Source organism: Macaca fascicularis, chromosome 5 (assembly GCF_037993035.2).
Source record: "Macaca fascicularis isolate 582-1 chromosome 5, T2T-MFA8v1.1".
NCBI lineage: Eukaryota > Metazoa > Chordata > Mammalia > Primates > Cercopithecidae > Macaca > Macaca fascicularis.
In genome coordinates this window covers 17058755-17076006 of record NC_088379.1, presented here as the reverse complement: position 1 = coordinate 17076006, position 17252 = coordinate 17058755, and the positions used below count along the sequence as shown (strand labels likewise).

The 17252-nt window shown below is 33.9% G+C and overlaps 1 protein-coding gene across 30 annotated transcripts in view; it reads left to right on the top strand.

Annotated features, from left to right (window-relative positions):
* LCORL (ligand dependent nuclear receptor corepressor like) overlaps window positions 1-17252 on the top strand; it is a 177328-nt gene that overhangs the window by 120499 nt on the left and 39577 nt on the right. For 23 of the 30 annotated variants that reach the window (XR_012434723.1, XR_012434726.1, XR_012434722.1 and 20 more), the window contains one exon: window positions 16605-16698. The exons of 6 other annotated variants lie outside the window; for them this stretch is intronic. Coding sequence is in view for 17 of the 24 variants with exons in the window: in XM_074039458.1 (XP_073895559.1) it covers window positions 16605-16698 (94 nt within the window). In the remaining 7 variants the exon portion in view is untranslated. Of the gene's footprint in view, window positions 1-2937; window positions 3162-16604; window positions 16699-17252 lie in introns of those variants that run through there. One more of the 30 variants, XM_045392186.3, reaches the window with a different exon arrangement.

The following is a 17252-nucleotide window of genomic DNA, read 5'->3' as shown; positions in this document are numbered from 1 at the left end:
CCTAGTACATTAAGAAACAGGTATAAATAACATTAGTGTGTCAAGTATGTATTTTTTAAATATCAGTTTTAATCTGGGGCCAGAGTAAAAACTCGTAAATTCCAATGTACAAGAAGAAATTTGCAACTTAGAGACCTTTATCATTACTGTTACAACTATGAAGCATAGGCAATCCTATACAGAACAAGATCAGATTTGGCAGAGATGGAACAGCAATACTTCATTAACTTTGTTAATGCAGTTTTCTACCATAAGAGATCCAGTGAGTATTCTGGTAGAACTTTCATCATAGTAAACCTCTCAATGCATTGTAATTGTTTGCATGTTTATCTGCCTTTGGGAGCAGGAAACTTGTCTTTTTTCACTTTTATGTCTCCACTGCTTGGTATGGTACACAGTATATTGGATTTATTTATTAAATTAAAAATCTTCACCATCCTCAAATGCCACTGATAACTAAAATGAGAATTGAGACTTGACCATTGCATTTAGGATGTTTCTGCAGTGAAATTTTCTATTTTAAACATTTTGGTTAGAAAATATTCTGAAATATACATTTTAATACTTTTTAAAATGTGGTGCGGAACATTGTGTCATGATAATGGACATAAACTATTGTACTACCATGTAATGATTTGAAATTTTTAGGATTATTTTCTTTTTTTTTTTTTTATTATTATTATACTTTTAAGTTCTAGGGTACATGTGCACAACAACGTCTCTTAATTAGCAAAAGATAAGTTTTTTTTACTTACTTCGAAATGTTATCAGTAGGGTAAACTTTGGAATCCACAACTTCTAGTAAATTTCCTGTCAACAAATTATGTATAGGACTAATACTAAGTAGGCTTCAAGTGATTATTTGAGAGACTATATTGCATAAAATATATGAATTTCAGCCGCATATTTAGCTGTCATTAAGTATCCTTTGTTGCTGCTGCCACCACTGTTCTGCTTTCTTGGCTGTGATTAAGGTAGGTGTTACTATGTGTAAGAGAGCCACGTATAGTTTTATGTTATGTATGCTTAATTATGTGGTTTATAAATTAAGTTTTGTAATTCTGTTTGGAAATCACTAAACAGTTTAAAGTTCAGTTCAAAACAATTTCTATGTCCACTAATGCAATTGTCTATCTTTTTCTATGCTGAGCTTTTGTTTTCTGTGGCTAAAAACATGTGGAAGAAAGTGTTATATTCCATGCTTGGGAAGATGCCATGTGTTAGTCTACCTGAAAAATAAAACATATGTCTAGATGGTCCTGTGTCCCTTCTAATCTAACCTTCTCTGACTGCAGGGATAGAAGAAACAGGTGATACTTTAAAATGCCAGATCTAGGCCTACGCTGTCCTGCTGAAAATGCTTTAATGGCTTCATATTACCCTTTAGATAAGGTTTAAAATCCTAAACTCCAGGAACCAGCCCCTGCCCACCTATCCAGCCACATCTTGTGTCTCTGTTTCTTTAGTCTTCATATTGGCTTCTTCTCATTTTCTTAAATATGTCATACACTCTCAGAACCTCAGAACACTGACAGAAAAGCTGCCTTCTGCCCCAACCAATTTTTTTTTACAAATACGTATTACTTATTTTTTTCCAGGTCTCCTTTTAAACATTACTTTCTTAGGAAAACCTCCTCCACACCTCCCGTATTGGATGTACACAGACACACACGTTGATATTCTTATTCTTACTCGCATTTAATTTGGGGTTCTTATTGTATTTTTATATAATATCCTATATTGTTTTGTAGCATTTGTTACCCTTGTAATTATTTGTTTCAGCCATCTTATCTGCTATTTGTCTTGTTATGCTTTTTTTCCCTCCTTATTTTCTTTTGGATTGGGTTTCCTCACTTTTCTTTCTTTGCTTATTTTGAAGTTATATACTCTACTGCTATTCTGTTTGTAGTTACCTAAGGTTTTAAAGGTGTACTTAATATAAGAAATTTAGAGTCACCTGCCCTGACACTTAACAGCTATCTTCAGTGCTGTATTTCCCTTCTTGTGACATCACAACTTAAACACAACCATTTGTTTTATATCATCAATTTTTGTTGAGAATTACATATATAGTTATCATCTCTTTTGCTTATCATTTCTTCTTACATTTCACATGTTCTTCTGGGATCAGACATTCCTTAAATAAGGACTTATTGGTAGTAAACTCTCAGGTTTTTTTGTGTTTTTATTTCATTTTCTTTTTCACTTTTGTTCTTAAAGATGTTTTCTCTAGGTACATAATTATCTGTTTGCTACGATTGTTGTGGCTGCCAACTAATAGTCTTTTCCTTAGAGGTAACTTTACACACTCTACTTTTGGGCGCGCTCTCTCGCGCTTTCTCTCCCTGTTTTGTTTATGGTATTCTGCAGGTTGTCTTGGATATGTTTGGAAGTGGATTTCTTTTTTTTTTTTTCTTTATATAAGCCACAGAATATATTTAATTCAGATTAAACATGAAACTAGAATAATGTTCTGTCCTTATCAAGTAGCAATTACATTGTTTTTTTAAAAAAAGAACAGTACATTTCTGTCTACATTCCAGCAGTCTAGTAAGGCAGCACAGGTGACATGCAGTTTGATGAGGTGACAGGGGAAGCAGATTTCTTTTCTTTATTCTACTTAGGAGTTACATGTTTCCTAAAAACTAAGGAGAAATCTCTCATCAATTGTGGACATTTTTCAGCCATTATCTGTTCAAATATATTTTTACTCTCACTTTTATTTCCTGTCAAAATCCATTGAGACATATTTTGGATCTTCTTATTTTATCCTCCCTATCTCTTCCTTTTCATATTTCCCATCTCTTTGTTTCTGTGTAATATGATTAGTTTATTCAGAAATCTTTCCCAATTTACTAATTCTCTTTCAAGCTGTTTTAATCACGATTTAACCTGTGTCTTGAGTTTCTAATTTGTCATTATACTTTTCATTTCCAGAAGTTAATTGTTACTTTTTCCAAATGTGCCTGTCAGCATGCCCATAATTTTACAAAAGAATCACTAAGCAAGATATGAAAAGTGACTGGGAGGGTTATTTTAGACAAGATGGTTCAGGAAGACCTCCATGAAGAATTGAGTTTGAGCTGAGACTTGAATAATGAGAGGAAGTCCTCCATATGAAGATCTAAGATCTGGGCATTTAAGTCAGAAGAAATATCAAATATAAATACAAAATATCAAAACTCAGGGCGGGAATGTATCAGATGTTTGAGGAACTGTATGAAGATTGTCTCAGTCAGTGAAAACCAAGAGATTGTTCAAAGCTTTTTTAATAAGGTGAGATTATAGAATGTCAAGAAATAAAATTGTTACGGTGTATATAAGCTGGATTTTTCTTTTTTCTGTTTTGTAAAGAATGTCATTTTTTAAAAAGTGCACTTTTTAAATTCAGAAGTTCCATAAATGCTACTATATAAAATGTCAGTTGACTAACTTAATTAGGTATATAAAGCAAAAAGAAAAAGAAAAAAGAAATTAGTGTCCTCTGTTGCCATTCAATTTTTTACAAAAATTTGTTATATGGGTTAAGTATTCCTTATCTGAAATGCTTGGGACCAGAAGTGTTTTAGATTTTGGAATTTTATCTTATTTTGGAATATTTGCATATACATAAGATATCTTGTGGATGGGGCCCAAGTCTAAACAGAAAATTCATTTATTTCATATACATCTTATACAAACAGTCTGAAAGTAATTTTATATAATATTTTAAATACTTTTGTGCATGAAACACTTTGTGTTAAGTACTCGTATGATGTAAAGTTGATCACCAACCCCATGGGTTTCCAAGTGTCAATTCTCGGTTTTTTTCTTTTCCCTTGTAATTTCTCCAAGTATTCTCTCCCCCAAAGAGATAACTTTCCTACCTACTTTATAACCTTCAAGTTATCAATATGCCAAAATTGGGTTCTTATGTCCAGTTGTAATAAAGATGATATTTTGTATTTAATCTTCCTCTTGGTTTTCTGTTATATTAAGGACAAAATTTACATTTCTTTTAATGACTTACTAGGTTCTGCCAAGATTTTATTCCTGCCTACCTCTCCGGACTTGTTCCGTTTCCTTCTCTTCTTGGCCTAGGTGCAAGTCATACTGTCTACGTCTGACACTTGCCAAGCCCACTCTGCTTCAGAGTTTTTCCTTCATCATTGCTGATCCCTTTGCCTGGGTTACTCTGCCTTCAGATATTCTTGTTTTTGTGACTTGCCCCCTGTTCATCATTTCTATCTTAGCTAGAGCATCACCTTAACAATAAGAAAATGATAAATTCCAAATTCCAAAATGTAAACAAAAGAAACTTTTGCATGACACAGAAGAAATCACTATTAGAAAAATCAAAAGACAGTGGCAGTCTGTGAAAAAATATTTGCACCTTATAAAATAAAAAATTATTCTAATCTATTAAGAGTTTCAAAAAATTGAAATGTAAAATATCAACAACCTGATAGAAAAATGAGCATAATTGTACTGTCAATTCATAGAAGAAATTTTAAAAGCCCTTAAACATAGGAAAATACTCTCAACCGTACTCATGTGATTCACAACTGTCACACTGATAAGAATTAAGTTTAGCTATATACCCTGTCAAAGCTGTTAAGCAACAGACATTTTCATGCATTACTGTGGAAATACAAACTTGTACAGTCCTTATGGAGGAATTGACAGTATCTGTTACATTTTATAAGTATTTGTCCTCTGACCTAGCAATCCGATTTCAGGAAATCAAGCCTTTAATTACACCTGCACAAATACGGAATGATATGCATTCAGGGTGATTCACTGGGACATTATTTGTAATAGCAGGACATTGGAAATAATCCAAATATCCATCAGTAGTGTCTTGGTCAGTTAAATTATTTATATCCACACAATGGAAGGCAAACATCAAAAAAAAAAAAAAAAAAAAAAAGGTGAGAATGATCTCTTGATAGTGAATTTCCAGGTTTTCTTGTTAGGTAATAAAAAGCAAGATGCAGAAATACATATATTACATGCTCTCTTTTGTGTAGAAAAGCAGGGAAGGTAAGCCAAAAACTAATGACAGTGAACATGGTTACCAAGAAGAGGATGAAGTAAATGAGGCAGATGAGACGGGAATGGAAGTGCTCTCAACAGACCTTGTTATTTAGTTTTATGTAAATATTCTGTATATTCCAAAGGATAAAAATTTTTTTAAAGTAAAGCAATCCCAAAAACTTGAAGTGGAATATAATAGATAAACCTGGCTGGGTCAAATTAGTAACATAATGTTAGTAACATAACATTGAGAAAAGAATTATGTCAAGTGATTTTACCCAGCATTTTGACTATACATTCTTAGTGAAATCCATTCCAAGGGCAATAGAATATATTCTAAGGGCAAAAAGATACTTTAAAGTATGCTTAAACCTTTTTTTAGTAATACTAGTAATAATATTGTCATTACTTTTTGAGTCGGTAGAACAAATCAAATATGTAATCATGTTAACATCATTAGGAAACCAGTATTTTCAGTATAAGATAAAAAACAAGCAACATCAAGTATAAAACCTTATATTGCATGTGGATTGGAAACGCAGTGCAGACCGTGAATTATTTTCAAAAATACACATTTCCTCATCTGACCACTGAAACAACCTAAAAGCAATGAAAACTCAGTGGCATTGAACCTAAACCTGGAGTGTGGTCTCTAAGCATTATTTCTCTTTAAAAAGAAGAAGACCTCTTTGGACTTCAGGTTTGGACTAGGAAAAGTACAAGATGAGCCTGGAACATCTTGTGCCAGCAGGCAAGGAAGCCCAAAGATGAATTTGTTAAAAGAGTACAGGAGTCAATGTTAAAGGTTCCCAGGTGGTCAAATACAAAAATATTTGATCATCAGTAGAAGAACAATTTCAGTGGAATGAAAAATATTGAATGTTTTAAAATGTACTCATTTAAGAGAACCAGAAACTGAAAGTGTCCCCCAGAGTTGGTAGTCTCTTTTGGAGGTACACACCACACCAGTTCTTTACTGCGAAAATTAGCAATTAAAGGAAAGTGGTAAGCATTTATCTTGCTTTTTCTACACAAATTGTATTTCAGGACAACCAAATCATTTAAAGAAAATTCTTGAAGAATGTTGGCTAATAAATATGGAAGGCATAATAGACTTAAAATATTACTATTTTTCCACTCCAATAAGATAATTGAATCAAACAGCATCAGAAGATAAAGACTAATGTAAATTAATACAGCCACTATTGAGAACAGTTTAGAGGTTACTCAAAAAAACAAAAATAGGGCCACCATATGATCCAGCAATCCCATTGCTAGGTATATACCCTTAAAGAAAAGGAAATCAGTATATCAAAGAGATATCTGAACTCCCCTGTTTATTGCAGTATTATTCACAATAGCCAAGATTTAGAAAAAACTAAGTCTCCATCAACAGACAAATGGATAAAGAAAATGTGGTACATAAACACAATGGAGTGCTATTCGGCCATGAAAAAGAATGAGATGCTTTCGTTTGCAACAAGATGGATGGAACTAGAGGTTATTGTGTTAAGCGAAATAAATCAGGCACAGAAGGACAGACTTTTCATGTTCTTACCTACTTGTGGAAGCTAAAAATTAAAGCAAATGAACTCATGGAGATAGTAGAAGGATGGTTACCAGAGGCTGAGAAGGATAGTGGGGGGTGGGGTGAGGAGGAAGTGGGGATAGTTAATGGGTACAACAAAATAGAATTAATAAGATCTAGTATTTGATAGCACAACAGGATGACTATAGGCAATAACAGTTTAATTGTACATTTTAAAATAACTGAGTATAATTATGTTGTTTGCAACACGAAGGATAAATGCCTGAAGTGATGGATGCCCCATCTGCCCTGATGTGATCGTTATACAATTGTATGCCTGTGTCAAAATGTCTCATGTACCCCATACTCAGTAAGTAACCACAAAAATTAAAATTTACAAAAGAAACACAGGCCAGGCGTGGTGGCTCATACCTGTAATCCCATCACTTTGGAAGGCTAAGGCGGGTGGATCACCTGAGGTCAGGAGTTCGCGACCAGCCTGGCTAACATGGTGAAACCCTGCCTCTACTAAATACCAAAAAATTAGCTGGGCGTGGTGGTGCATGCCTGTAATCCGAGCTACTTGGGAGGCTGAGACAGGAGAATCACTTGAACCTGGGAGGCGGAGGTTGCAGTGAGCCGAGATCACGCCACTGCACTCCAGCCTGGGCAACAAGAGTGAAACACCGTCTCAAAAAAAAGAAAGAAAAAGAAACACGATGATACATTGTTTCACATCCACTAGGGATGGCTAGAATCTAAAAGATGTGATAAGTATTGGCAAAGATGCAGAGATTTGGACCCTTGATACATTGCTGGTGAGAATATAAAATAATGCAACCCCTTTGGGAACAGTCTGAAGTTCCTCAAAAGGTTGCGCATCTGGTTACATAACCCGACAGTTCGACTCCTAGGAGGTTGGAAAAGGCTGTGGGGAGGGGGATGGAGAGAGGTTGATCAACAGGTACAAAGTTAGGTAGGAGGGATACTTCTTGTGTTCTATTGTACAATAGAGTGACTATAGTTAATGATAACATATTTCAAAACAGCTAAAAATATTTTGAATGTTGTCACCACCAAAACAAGTGTTTGAGGTGGTGAATATGCTAACTATACTGATTACTGTACAATGTGTACATGTATACATGTATGGAAACATCACATTGGACCCCATAAATAGGTACAATTATGTGTCAATTCAAACCAATAAAACATATATATATATATATATATATATATATATGTGTGTGTGTGTGTGTGTGTGTGAAGATAAAAAGTATAGAGGAAAGGTTATTTTGAGAACTTTACAACAAAGGAGTCAGATTGTCACCATCAGAACACACTGATGACTTGAGCATCATTGAAAATAGACTTTATGTACCTCTTGATATGTCACTTCACCTGTGAAGTATTCTTACCAAAAATGTTGAACATGGGTCTAAACAATTCTGAGACCGATGGTTCTTAAACATAGCCAGGAAGCCCTAAGAATCCCTGAAACCCTTTCAGGAGATATACCAGGTTAAAATTGATAATACATTATTTGTTCTTTTTACTCTTCATTCTCTCACAAGTATGTATAGTAAAGTCGCCCAGAAGCTACATGATGTGTGATATCTCACCACAATCAATGCAGAAGCAGATGTGAGAATTCAGCTGTTTTCTGTTAAGCTAGACATTAAAGAGACATACAAAACTTTTTAAAATATAATTCTTTTTACTCATTTTGAAGACTTTTTTCATAAATGTTTTTATGAATGTTAACATTTTTAGCGTTGTTATCAATTATACTTTTAAAATCTTTTTATTTAATTTCTGTTATGGTAAATATCAGTAGATATAGCCCACATAAACAAAAGGTCTTTAAGGTCTGCAATAATTTTTAAGAGTAAAAAGGAATTATGAAATCCACAAGTTTGAGAGTTACTTGCTTTATTGCCAATTCCACGTTTATCAGAATTATTATACAAGGAAATTTTTAAAAGCAAAGTAAATGATACCACAGGAAAACAGTGCCGATGGTCATCAACTTAAGATGGTTCAACTTACAGTTTTTCAACTTTACAATGGGTTTATTGGGATATACATGCATTTTTGACTTACTGTATTTTTTTATTTACAGTGGGTTTATCAAGACATAGCCCCATCGTAAATTGGGGAAAGTGCCGCCCTAAATTGGAGACCATGGCCAGGCATGGCGGTTCACACCTGTAATCCCAGCACTTTGGGATGCTGAGGCAGGTAGATCACTTGAGGTCAGGCATTCAAGACCAGCCTGGCCAAAATGGTGAAACCCCATCTCTACTAAAAATACAAAAATTAGCCAGGCATGGTGGTGCATGCCTGTGATCCCAGCTACTTCGGAGGCCAAGGCTGGAGGATCACTTGAACCCAGGAGGCAGAGGTTGCAGTGAGCCAAGATCATGCCACTGCACTGCAGCCTGGGCAGCAAAGCAAGACTCCATCTCAAAAATAAATAACTTAAGACTCAAATGTATCACACTAAGAATCAAATGTAACACAGACATATTATTTGATTCTAATTGAACATACCAACTGTAAAAACACATTTTGGACTCAAGAAATTTCAGTGCAAATTAGGCATTAGAGGATAACTTTACCTATTGTAGAAAAACTAGAAAACAAATAAGAAAATGAAGAAAATAAAAATTATCCTGTATTCTTCCACCCAGAGCTATCTGTAGGTGCTCCTGTGTTCAGTCCTTCCAAACCATTTTCTGGAGAATGTCTACGTGTGCACAAAACACACTCACAGTGCTCAGCCCCACTGACCTACTACATGACATATAGATCCTCTGTAAACTGTTTGCTTAATTTACACTTTTGACATCCTTATGTTGCTAAGTATTTTTCTGCAGAATCATTTTAATACTTAAATTGATTTACTTAGTTCAGTAGTATGGAAGGATCACATATTAATTGTGTGTCTTATATATAAACAAATATTCTTGAGCTAAGGTTTTAAACTCAATCTTAATTTTTACTTCAGAACAAATTCCTAGAAGTGAAATTGCTGGATCTAAAATAATGCGCAGTGCTGTTGAAAGTCAAGATAGTAGGAGTAAGGGCGAGGTAGTGACCAGAAGAAGATACTGAGGTGGGGGGGCGTCAGGGTTGACACTGCTAAGTAGGTGTAGTTTTTATATGGGAATGTTGAGTTCATGAAAATTCATTAAACTGTATAGTTAGATTGTACTTTTATGTAAAACATTTATAAAAGTCTTTTTAAAAGTAATCATTTTTGGAGGAGCATGACAAGGAGTCTCAAATGTATGGTTTAAAAAAATCAAGTCTTCCACTATGACATTGTTGCAATAAGTATACAAACCATGTTTTAAATAATATATTCGGCTAAAACTTTTTACAGAATAAGGTAATGTAATATAGGGGATAAAAGAGAACATGTTCTTTAAAATGTTTTTCATAGGTAGTGACTTGAAGCCTTTTGAAGCCATGATTTAATTCAGTACTTGCAGGAATAACTGAAGAAAGAAAAAAGAATTACAATAAAAGTCTAAAATGGCATTTGGGGAAATGTTGAAGCCTTATTTTAGTTTCACCTGTAGTATTTTCCTAAATTTGCTATTATAAATGTTTACATCTTAAATTCACTATAAGCACTTTACTCTGATTTATATCATCTCTTATAATGAATAAATAGATTAATGAATTCTGTAGTATTTCAGCAATATATGTACAAAATAAAACACAACGGGAAGAAAATAACCTTCCAGTTAAAAAAACTATTTGAGCCCGGGCATGATAGTTCATGCCTGTAATCCCAGCACTTTGCGATGCCAAGGCAGGCAGATCAGTTGGCACTCAGGAGTTCGAGACCAGCCTGGCCAACATGGTGAAACCCTGTCTCTACTAAAAATACAAAAATTAGCTGGGTGTGGTGACGGGCGCCTGTAATCCCAGCTACTTGGGAGGCTGAGGTAGGAGAATCACTTGAACCTGGAAGGTAGAGGTTGCAGTGAGCTGAGATTGTGCCACTGCACTCCAGCCTGGGCGACAAAGTGAGATTCCGTCTTAAAAAAAAAAAAAATACTATTTGACTTGCAGAGGTAGGCAAATGAAGGAAAAACCAATCCTAAGGCTGGAATAATGTGCTACTCTTGTATTATTTCTCCCATGACTGAAACCCCATGGTTGAGCAGTAACAATCAAAACAATTTTATTTGCAGTGAACGTAAGACTTCAAATTTTTAAAATTGAAATTTGGATAAACCCAGGGAATGCTTTTACACTTTGTTGATTTTTTGCTAATTAAGTTTACGGATTTTTTTTTTTTATTATGGAAACTTGGGAAAGGCAGAAAAGTATGAATGTATGTACACAATCACATATTTTAACTGCTCAACGCTTTATCAACCAAAGGTCATCATTGTTCCCATTTTTGTATATTTCCACAGTTTATGCTATATTGTATTTGATTTGAGGGTTCTTGTTTTACATGCAAAACATGTTTACGTCGTCTGTATATCAAACTTTATATCATACCGTTTTGTTATAGTAGCATTTGCATTTACATGTTTACATCATCTGTATATCAGATTTTTATATCATACCTTTTAAAAATGTTACAGTAGCATTTGCAGTTTTTTCATGCTTTATTAATGGCTTTAATGACAGTGTTAAATCTAATTCTCAAGCAAGTGAAGGAACCATAATTTATGTAACCATTTTTTAAATATTTAGGGTTTTTTAAAAATTGTACAATCTATGGTATATCTTTGTATATAAAACCTTTTTATGTTAAATATTATTTTCTTAAGCTAGATACCTAGAAGAGTGTAAACATTTTTAAGATTTTTGATGACATATGGCTACATTGTTTTTTGTTTTTGTTTTTTTTAAGAGACAGGAGTCTTGCTATGTTGCCCAGGCTGGACCCAGTTCTTCCATCTCAGCCTCTCAAGTAGTTGACTTCTCTTTCATTTTCAGTTTTATCATCATTAAAACTTGCATATTAATAAATCTGTGCCATCCGGTTGTTGTGAGAATCGGATGAGTTAAGACATGTAATGTTTGTAGCAAATGCTTCACACACTTTCAGTACGCTATAGAAAAATACAGTTTTAAACACATTAGGTTTAATGTAAGTTACTAATATTTTCTAGCAATCAGTTGAATATAATTAACAAAACTGTAAGAATATCCTAGAGAGGAGAATAGCAAAAGGCCAGATAAGAGATGAAACAGAATGATTTCCTTGGAGGGGTGGAAAACAGTTCTGTATTATGAAGGTTCCAGTTGTCCTTTTTGAATAGATCCTTTATCAGAAGTTTGCATGACAATACAGGAAAGAAAATTTATGAAAAATTGAAATCTGAATTTTAACTAAAAATTAACCCAATAAAGTGAGTATTCAAGAAATTGCCCAATTTGGCCATGACTTCAATTTTTGAAACGTCAGTTTATTTTTAAATTTAATTCCGGTAGTGTTATATAGACAATTACCTGACCTTGTTCAAAGATTGGATTGGCTTATCTTTAATTCTGTACATTTTACAATAGTGTTTGATCGGAAATAACTAAATTATAATGTTAAATGCCCCATCTCCAACCAGTAACTGAAAACAATTTTGTATTTATTATTAAATGTTAGTAAAAAGTTTGAATATACAGAAAAATACAATGTAATAATCATGTACTTGTTAACCAGAATTAATAAATGTGTTATTTGGTCATATTTACCTCTGATTTGTCTTCTCTTAAAGACCTAAAGTATTTCTAGAAATACAGTTAAGATCCTTTTAGATCTTTTTGTTTACCCTTGGAAGCAACCAGTGATACTACCTATTTATGTATCTATAAACAAAATAGTTTTGTGTGCTTTAAATATTCACATAAATGGCTTAATAAATACACTATCTTGTTCACTTTAATCCTGAAGTTTACTTATTCACCAAAAATTAAAAATCACCAGCAACACTAAGTGTTATCAAGGATGTGGGACAGAAATTTGGTAATATCTGTTCAGCACTTTACTTATGAGAGTTTATCTTAGAGAAATTATTGTACATGAAGACAAAAAAATTTATAAGAATGTTCATTTCAGCATTGTTTTTAACAGTGAAAAACTAAAACAACCTGAATACCAACAGTAAATAAATGGGGAATAAATTACAGTGTAATAAGATAGACTGCAGAGAATATACTTGTAAAATTGAATTAATTACCTCCCCCCACTTACTTAGTTTATATTATCCTGTCATAGCATTCTAAGTGCTTAGTTTTATCTACACTATTTACTACAAAATGGTGGGAGAGGATTCCAAGAGTTTATTTTAAATGGATTTTTATCATGTATTTTGGGTTAATTTTAGTACTTTGGAATGATGTACACACAAAACCTAGTTATATCTCCATTGTGAAGGAGTGATGTAATCACCATTCAGATAGATGTAATTATCAGGAGCAAGAAAATATCCTTCCCCTGCCCCCGCCATTCCTGGACTTTCTCTATCCTTCCCAAGCTGTCTCTCTCATTGTTTTTGTTTTTCTAATTCAGACAATCCTAGGAATAACTTCTTTTGATTTTTCCAGCCCTTGAACTACAGGCTTTATGAAGAAAAGGGAATCATGCTATGAGCAAAATAGTATAGATGGTTAATACTGCTAACAAAAAGTGAGATTTTCTATAGATAACTAAAACTGATCTAAAATTCTTAATGGTATTAGAACTATTACATATTTATGTATTTTGTGTTTACTATGTGAACATTAATTGATTAAAGAATTTTAATGCAATGTGACAGAAATATATGATGGAGTACATTTTTCATTTTCACTAGATAGTATAATGCGTTACTTTCTTTGTCAAATCCTTTTAGAATAAAACTTAACATAGCCTAGATGTGGAGAAAGGGCTATGAAGAAGAGAGAAAAGCATTTCTCAATAGGGTCATTATTTAGACTTCGTAAAGAGAAAGAATCAGAAGTATAAGCCTATTTGCATAGATTTCTGAAAGATGGAGTAGAGCTTCTATGCAGCTCATCCAGATTAAAATGCGCTATAGTTAGTACTTTATGTGTGAGTAGTCCAAAAAAGAAAAGAAACCTTTATTGCCCTAGGTAGAGAGCTGCAGCCTAGTTTTTATAGTATCTGTAAAGGAAAGAAAGGGGTTTCCTGTACCTCCTTTCATAATTTATATTTTATGGATTAATTTTAAATGGAGCATATCAAGTCTAACAGCTTAGAATCAGGGAAATTTCATTACTTCATTCTGAGACTAAGAGTAACAGACTTAGGGGAGTGTGTTTTATATGCCATAAACTGTACATAAAATGAGCAAAATCAAAATTTGTGAATAAAGTTATAAACTTGAATATGGGTTTGGCAGTTATCCTTTCTTATAAGTTCTTAAAGTAGTAAAATTTTAATTGCTAAAAAAGAGAAATGAGATGATAGAACAGAGAAAACATTTCTTTCTCCTTTTAGTAGGTTTTAGCACTCTACCAATGTTTAGTAACACAAATGAATAAGTCAAGATCCTGGACCTTGAGGAATTCAGTCTCATGGGGGAAAAAGATGTATAAATCAATAATTGCACGATAGTGTCATACGTTTTATAGGATGCTGTCCACGCAGGAAGACAAAATAAGCATCTTCTGCCTTGGCGGGGGATCTGGGTCTTCAAGGATAAGTAGAAGTTTGATGAGTAGAAGTTTGACAAGTCAAATAGGCAGAGGAAACAATGTACTGCAATTTGAGAGGCATACCACTGTGTAGCACATTTGAGGGAATACAAGTAGTTAGATACATGAGCCCTGTGAGGCTTAAGATGAATGGAGACTAAGTTTAAAATTAAGCTGGATGGGTAAACTGGGCCAAGAAACTGTCTTTAATAATTTTTCAAGATAGTCTGTGCCAGGTACTTTGCTTCTTCAGTCTGTCCCTTTTATCCTAATCTATGGGCTCTAACCTCTGGCCACACTGAATTTTTCCAGTTCTTTGAATTTCTATTCAGCAAACATTTAATCGAATACATATTGTATGCCAGGCACCACTGTAAGCCACAGGGATATATTGATGAATAAAATACGCGTGGTCTGTGCCTTCACATAGCTTATAGTCTGTGGCTAGCACTGGTAGGTATATGAGCAACTAGCATTACATTACAACCTGCTAAATAATATGTGTTACTGGTATAGTAACCTATAATGATGATAAACCAACTCTATGGTGTGTCCTGAGTGAGGCTGATGAGTTAGATTTGGTGAGAATTAAGAGGGGTGGGCGGGGTGGGAGGGCAGGGGGCAGGAGTAAAGGAGTACGAATCTTCTAGGCAGAGGAAACCAACTCCAAGTGTGAAAGCCCAGAGACAAGAAATAGCATAGCACTTTCCCAGCAGGTTGCCCTGCTCCACCTTTAGCTCCTTGCGTTCCATTCTGCCATAGCAGATTGATCTTTTAAAAACCTAAATTGAAATCTTGTCGGTCTTCCACCCGGAATCCTCCAGTGGCTTCCTGTCTCTGTCAGAATGAAATGCAAAGTTCTTGCCATGGCCCAATGGCGCTGTGTAACCTCTTCCTGCAGCATTTCTGATCTCAGCTCACTCTTGGCCTGGCTTACTTCATTTCAGATACCCTGGCCTTTGCTATTCCTCTGACATTCCAGACATGGTTCCATATCACAGCCTCTATACAGACTGTTCTTTCAGAAACGTTCTCCCATGTATCTGCTTAGTTGGTGACCCTCACCTTATTCAGGGCCCTGTTCAAATCAAAGAAACCTGCACTGATAACACTGCATAAAACAGCAGCGCTCTCAGCCCCACCCTCATTACTCTATCAGCTTACTCTGTTATTCTCCAGAGTGGCACTATCATAATTACTGGTGGTAGTGGTGCTGGTTGTGGGGGTGTATGAATTATCTCATTAGATCCTAAGCACTGTGACAATGACTGTGACTGACAGTAGGTACTTGGTGTGACTTTTTTTTTTTTTTTGATGCTCTTCTAGTGCCTAAAATAGTGCTTTGCACATAGTGAGCACTCAATGAATTATTGTCAGAGTCTATATAGCAGGCTATAGATAGGATATTTTGTTTTATTTTTCATCTTTGTATCTGCCCAGGAACATACGTATTACATGGATTGATTATGGTTACAGTAAAACCCAGTTGAATATTTTAAGCCCAGTTGAATTAATATATCTTTAACCATGTATTTTTAATAATTTTTCTTATAGCTAAAACTTTTAGTTTTTTAGCTAACAATAAAAACATTCACAGAATTCTTTGCTGGGTTATAAATTCATGGTTTATGTTTATACTTTTTGATCCTGAAGTATGCCAGATTAACAATAAGTCTGAATCATTGAATTTTTATTTATGTAAATGTTATATAGTAACTGCATTTTAATAACATCCATAGGCAGTTATTTTATAACATTATTTTTCTAAAGCTGCATTATCGGAAGTTATGTCTTTAGTCGTAGATATAAGCACAATATATTATGTAGGCAGTGATTTAACTATTGTATAGTTCAATAATTTAAAAGAGTAAAATTTTACACTATGAGTTCTAGAAAATATATAGTTCTCATATATTCCTATACATACAGCCACAGTTTACCTTTTGCTAGTCCTAGTAAATGCTAATTATTCAATTCTCTTACTCATCATCACATTTTCTGTTCTCTCTGTTTTGTACAATTTATATCACTCCTACCTTCCCAAAGCATTATCTGGGCAGCTTTGAATGGAAAACAGTCATGAATGAGCAATCAATGGCTATTCACTACAAAATGGTAGAGAGGTGACTAAAAGTTTATCTTAGACAAATTTTATATAATATATTTAGTTTCTTCATATCACCTGGCAATGCCAGCTCCTTCTCTGTTCTTTTTTTCCTATATAGTGCCTTCCCAGTCATATCCTGTTCCTAAACCTGTTTAAGATGAATAGGTAATGGCCATATATCAAATACTAGTGTTATAAATTAGTAGATCAACAAAATATGAAATATTAAAATGTAAGGATTGCCTATCTGTTGCAAATATAAAGTTTTTTCTCTTGCAAAAATTATAGGGGATGGAGTGTTAGATCTCTCTACAAAGAAAACCAGCATAAAATCTGAAGAGTCATCCATATGTGATCCTTCTTCTGAAAATTCAGTGGCTGGGTAAGCAATATCTAGGAAATATAATTTAATATTAATATAAAATTATCTCTGCAGAGAACTCTTAATACTATTCTGAGTAGTATTGACGTATATAGTTTTCCTCCAGAATTTTTGTCACTCATAAGTGTCTCTCTCTCATACCTTTCATGTGTCCTTTCTCTTTCTTTTTTATTCTTTCTGTTAAAGAAAAGTTATCAGAACAATCACCAAACTTTAGTTCATATTACTAAAATGAACTACCAACTTAATCATAGAATACAAACTAAGAAGCAGGACGAGTAAGAGAATATTAAATTAAATACTCAGGAGGCAATTTTAAGGGAAATATGTAATTTATTAATTTTTTAAAACAATGAACAAATTCTAAAAGCACTGTACTTACTAATTGTTAACGCTAGTTTATAGTGTTTAGATTTTCTTATTGCACTTTAGATGTGGTGGCAAACTACTTAAGCATATCTAGTAATCACCACAAAAAGTCCTTTCATGTTTTGAAAAGTGTTATTAATCATTAAATAAATAATTAGTAGTGAAATGCTGTTCTGTTGGATTTT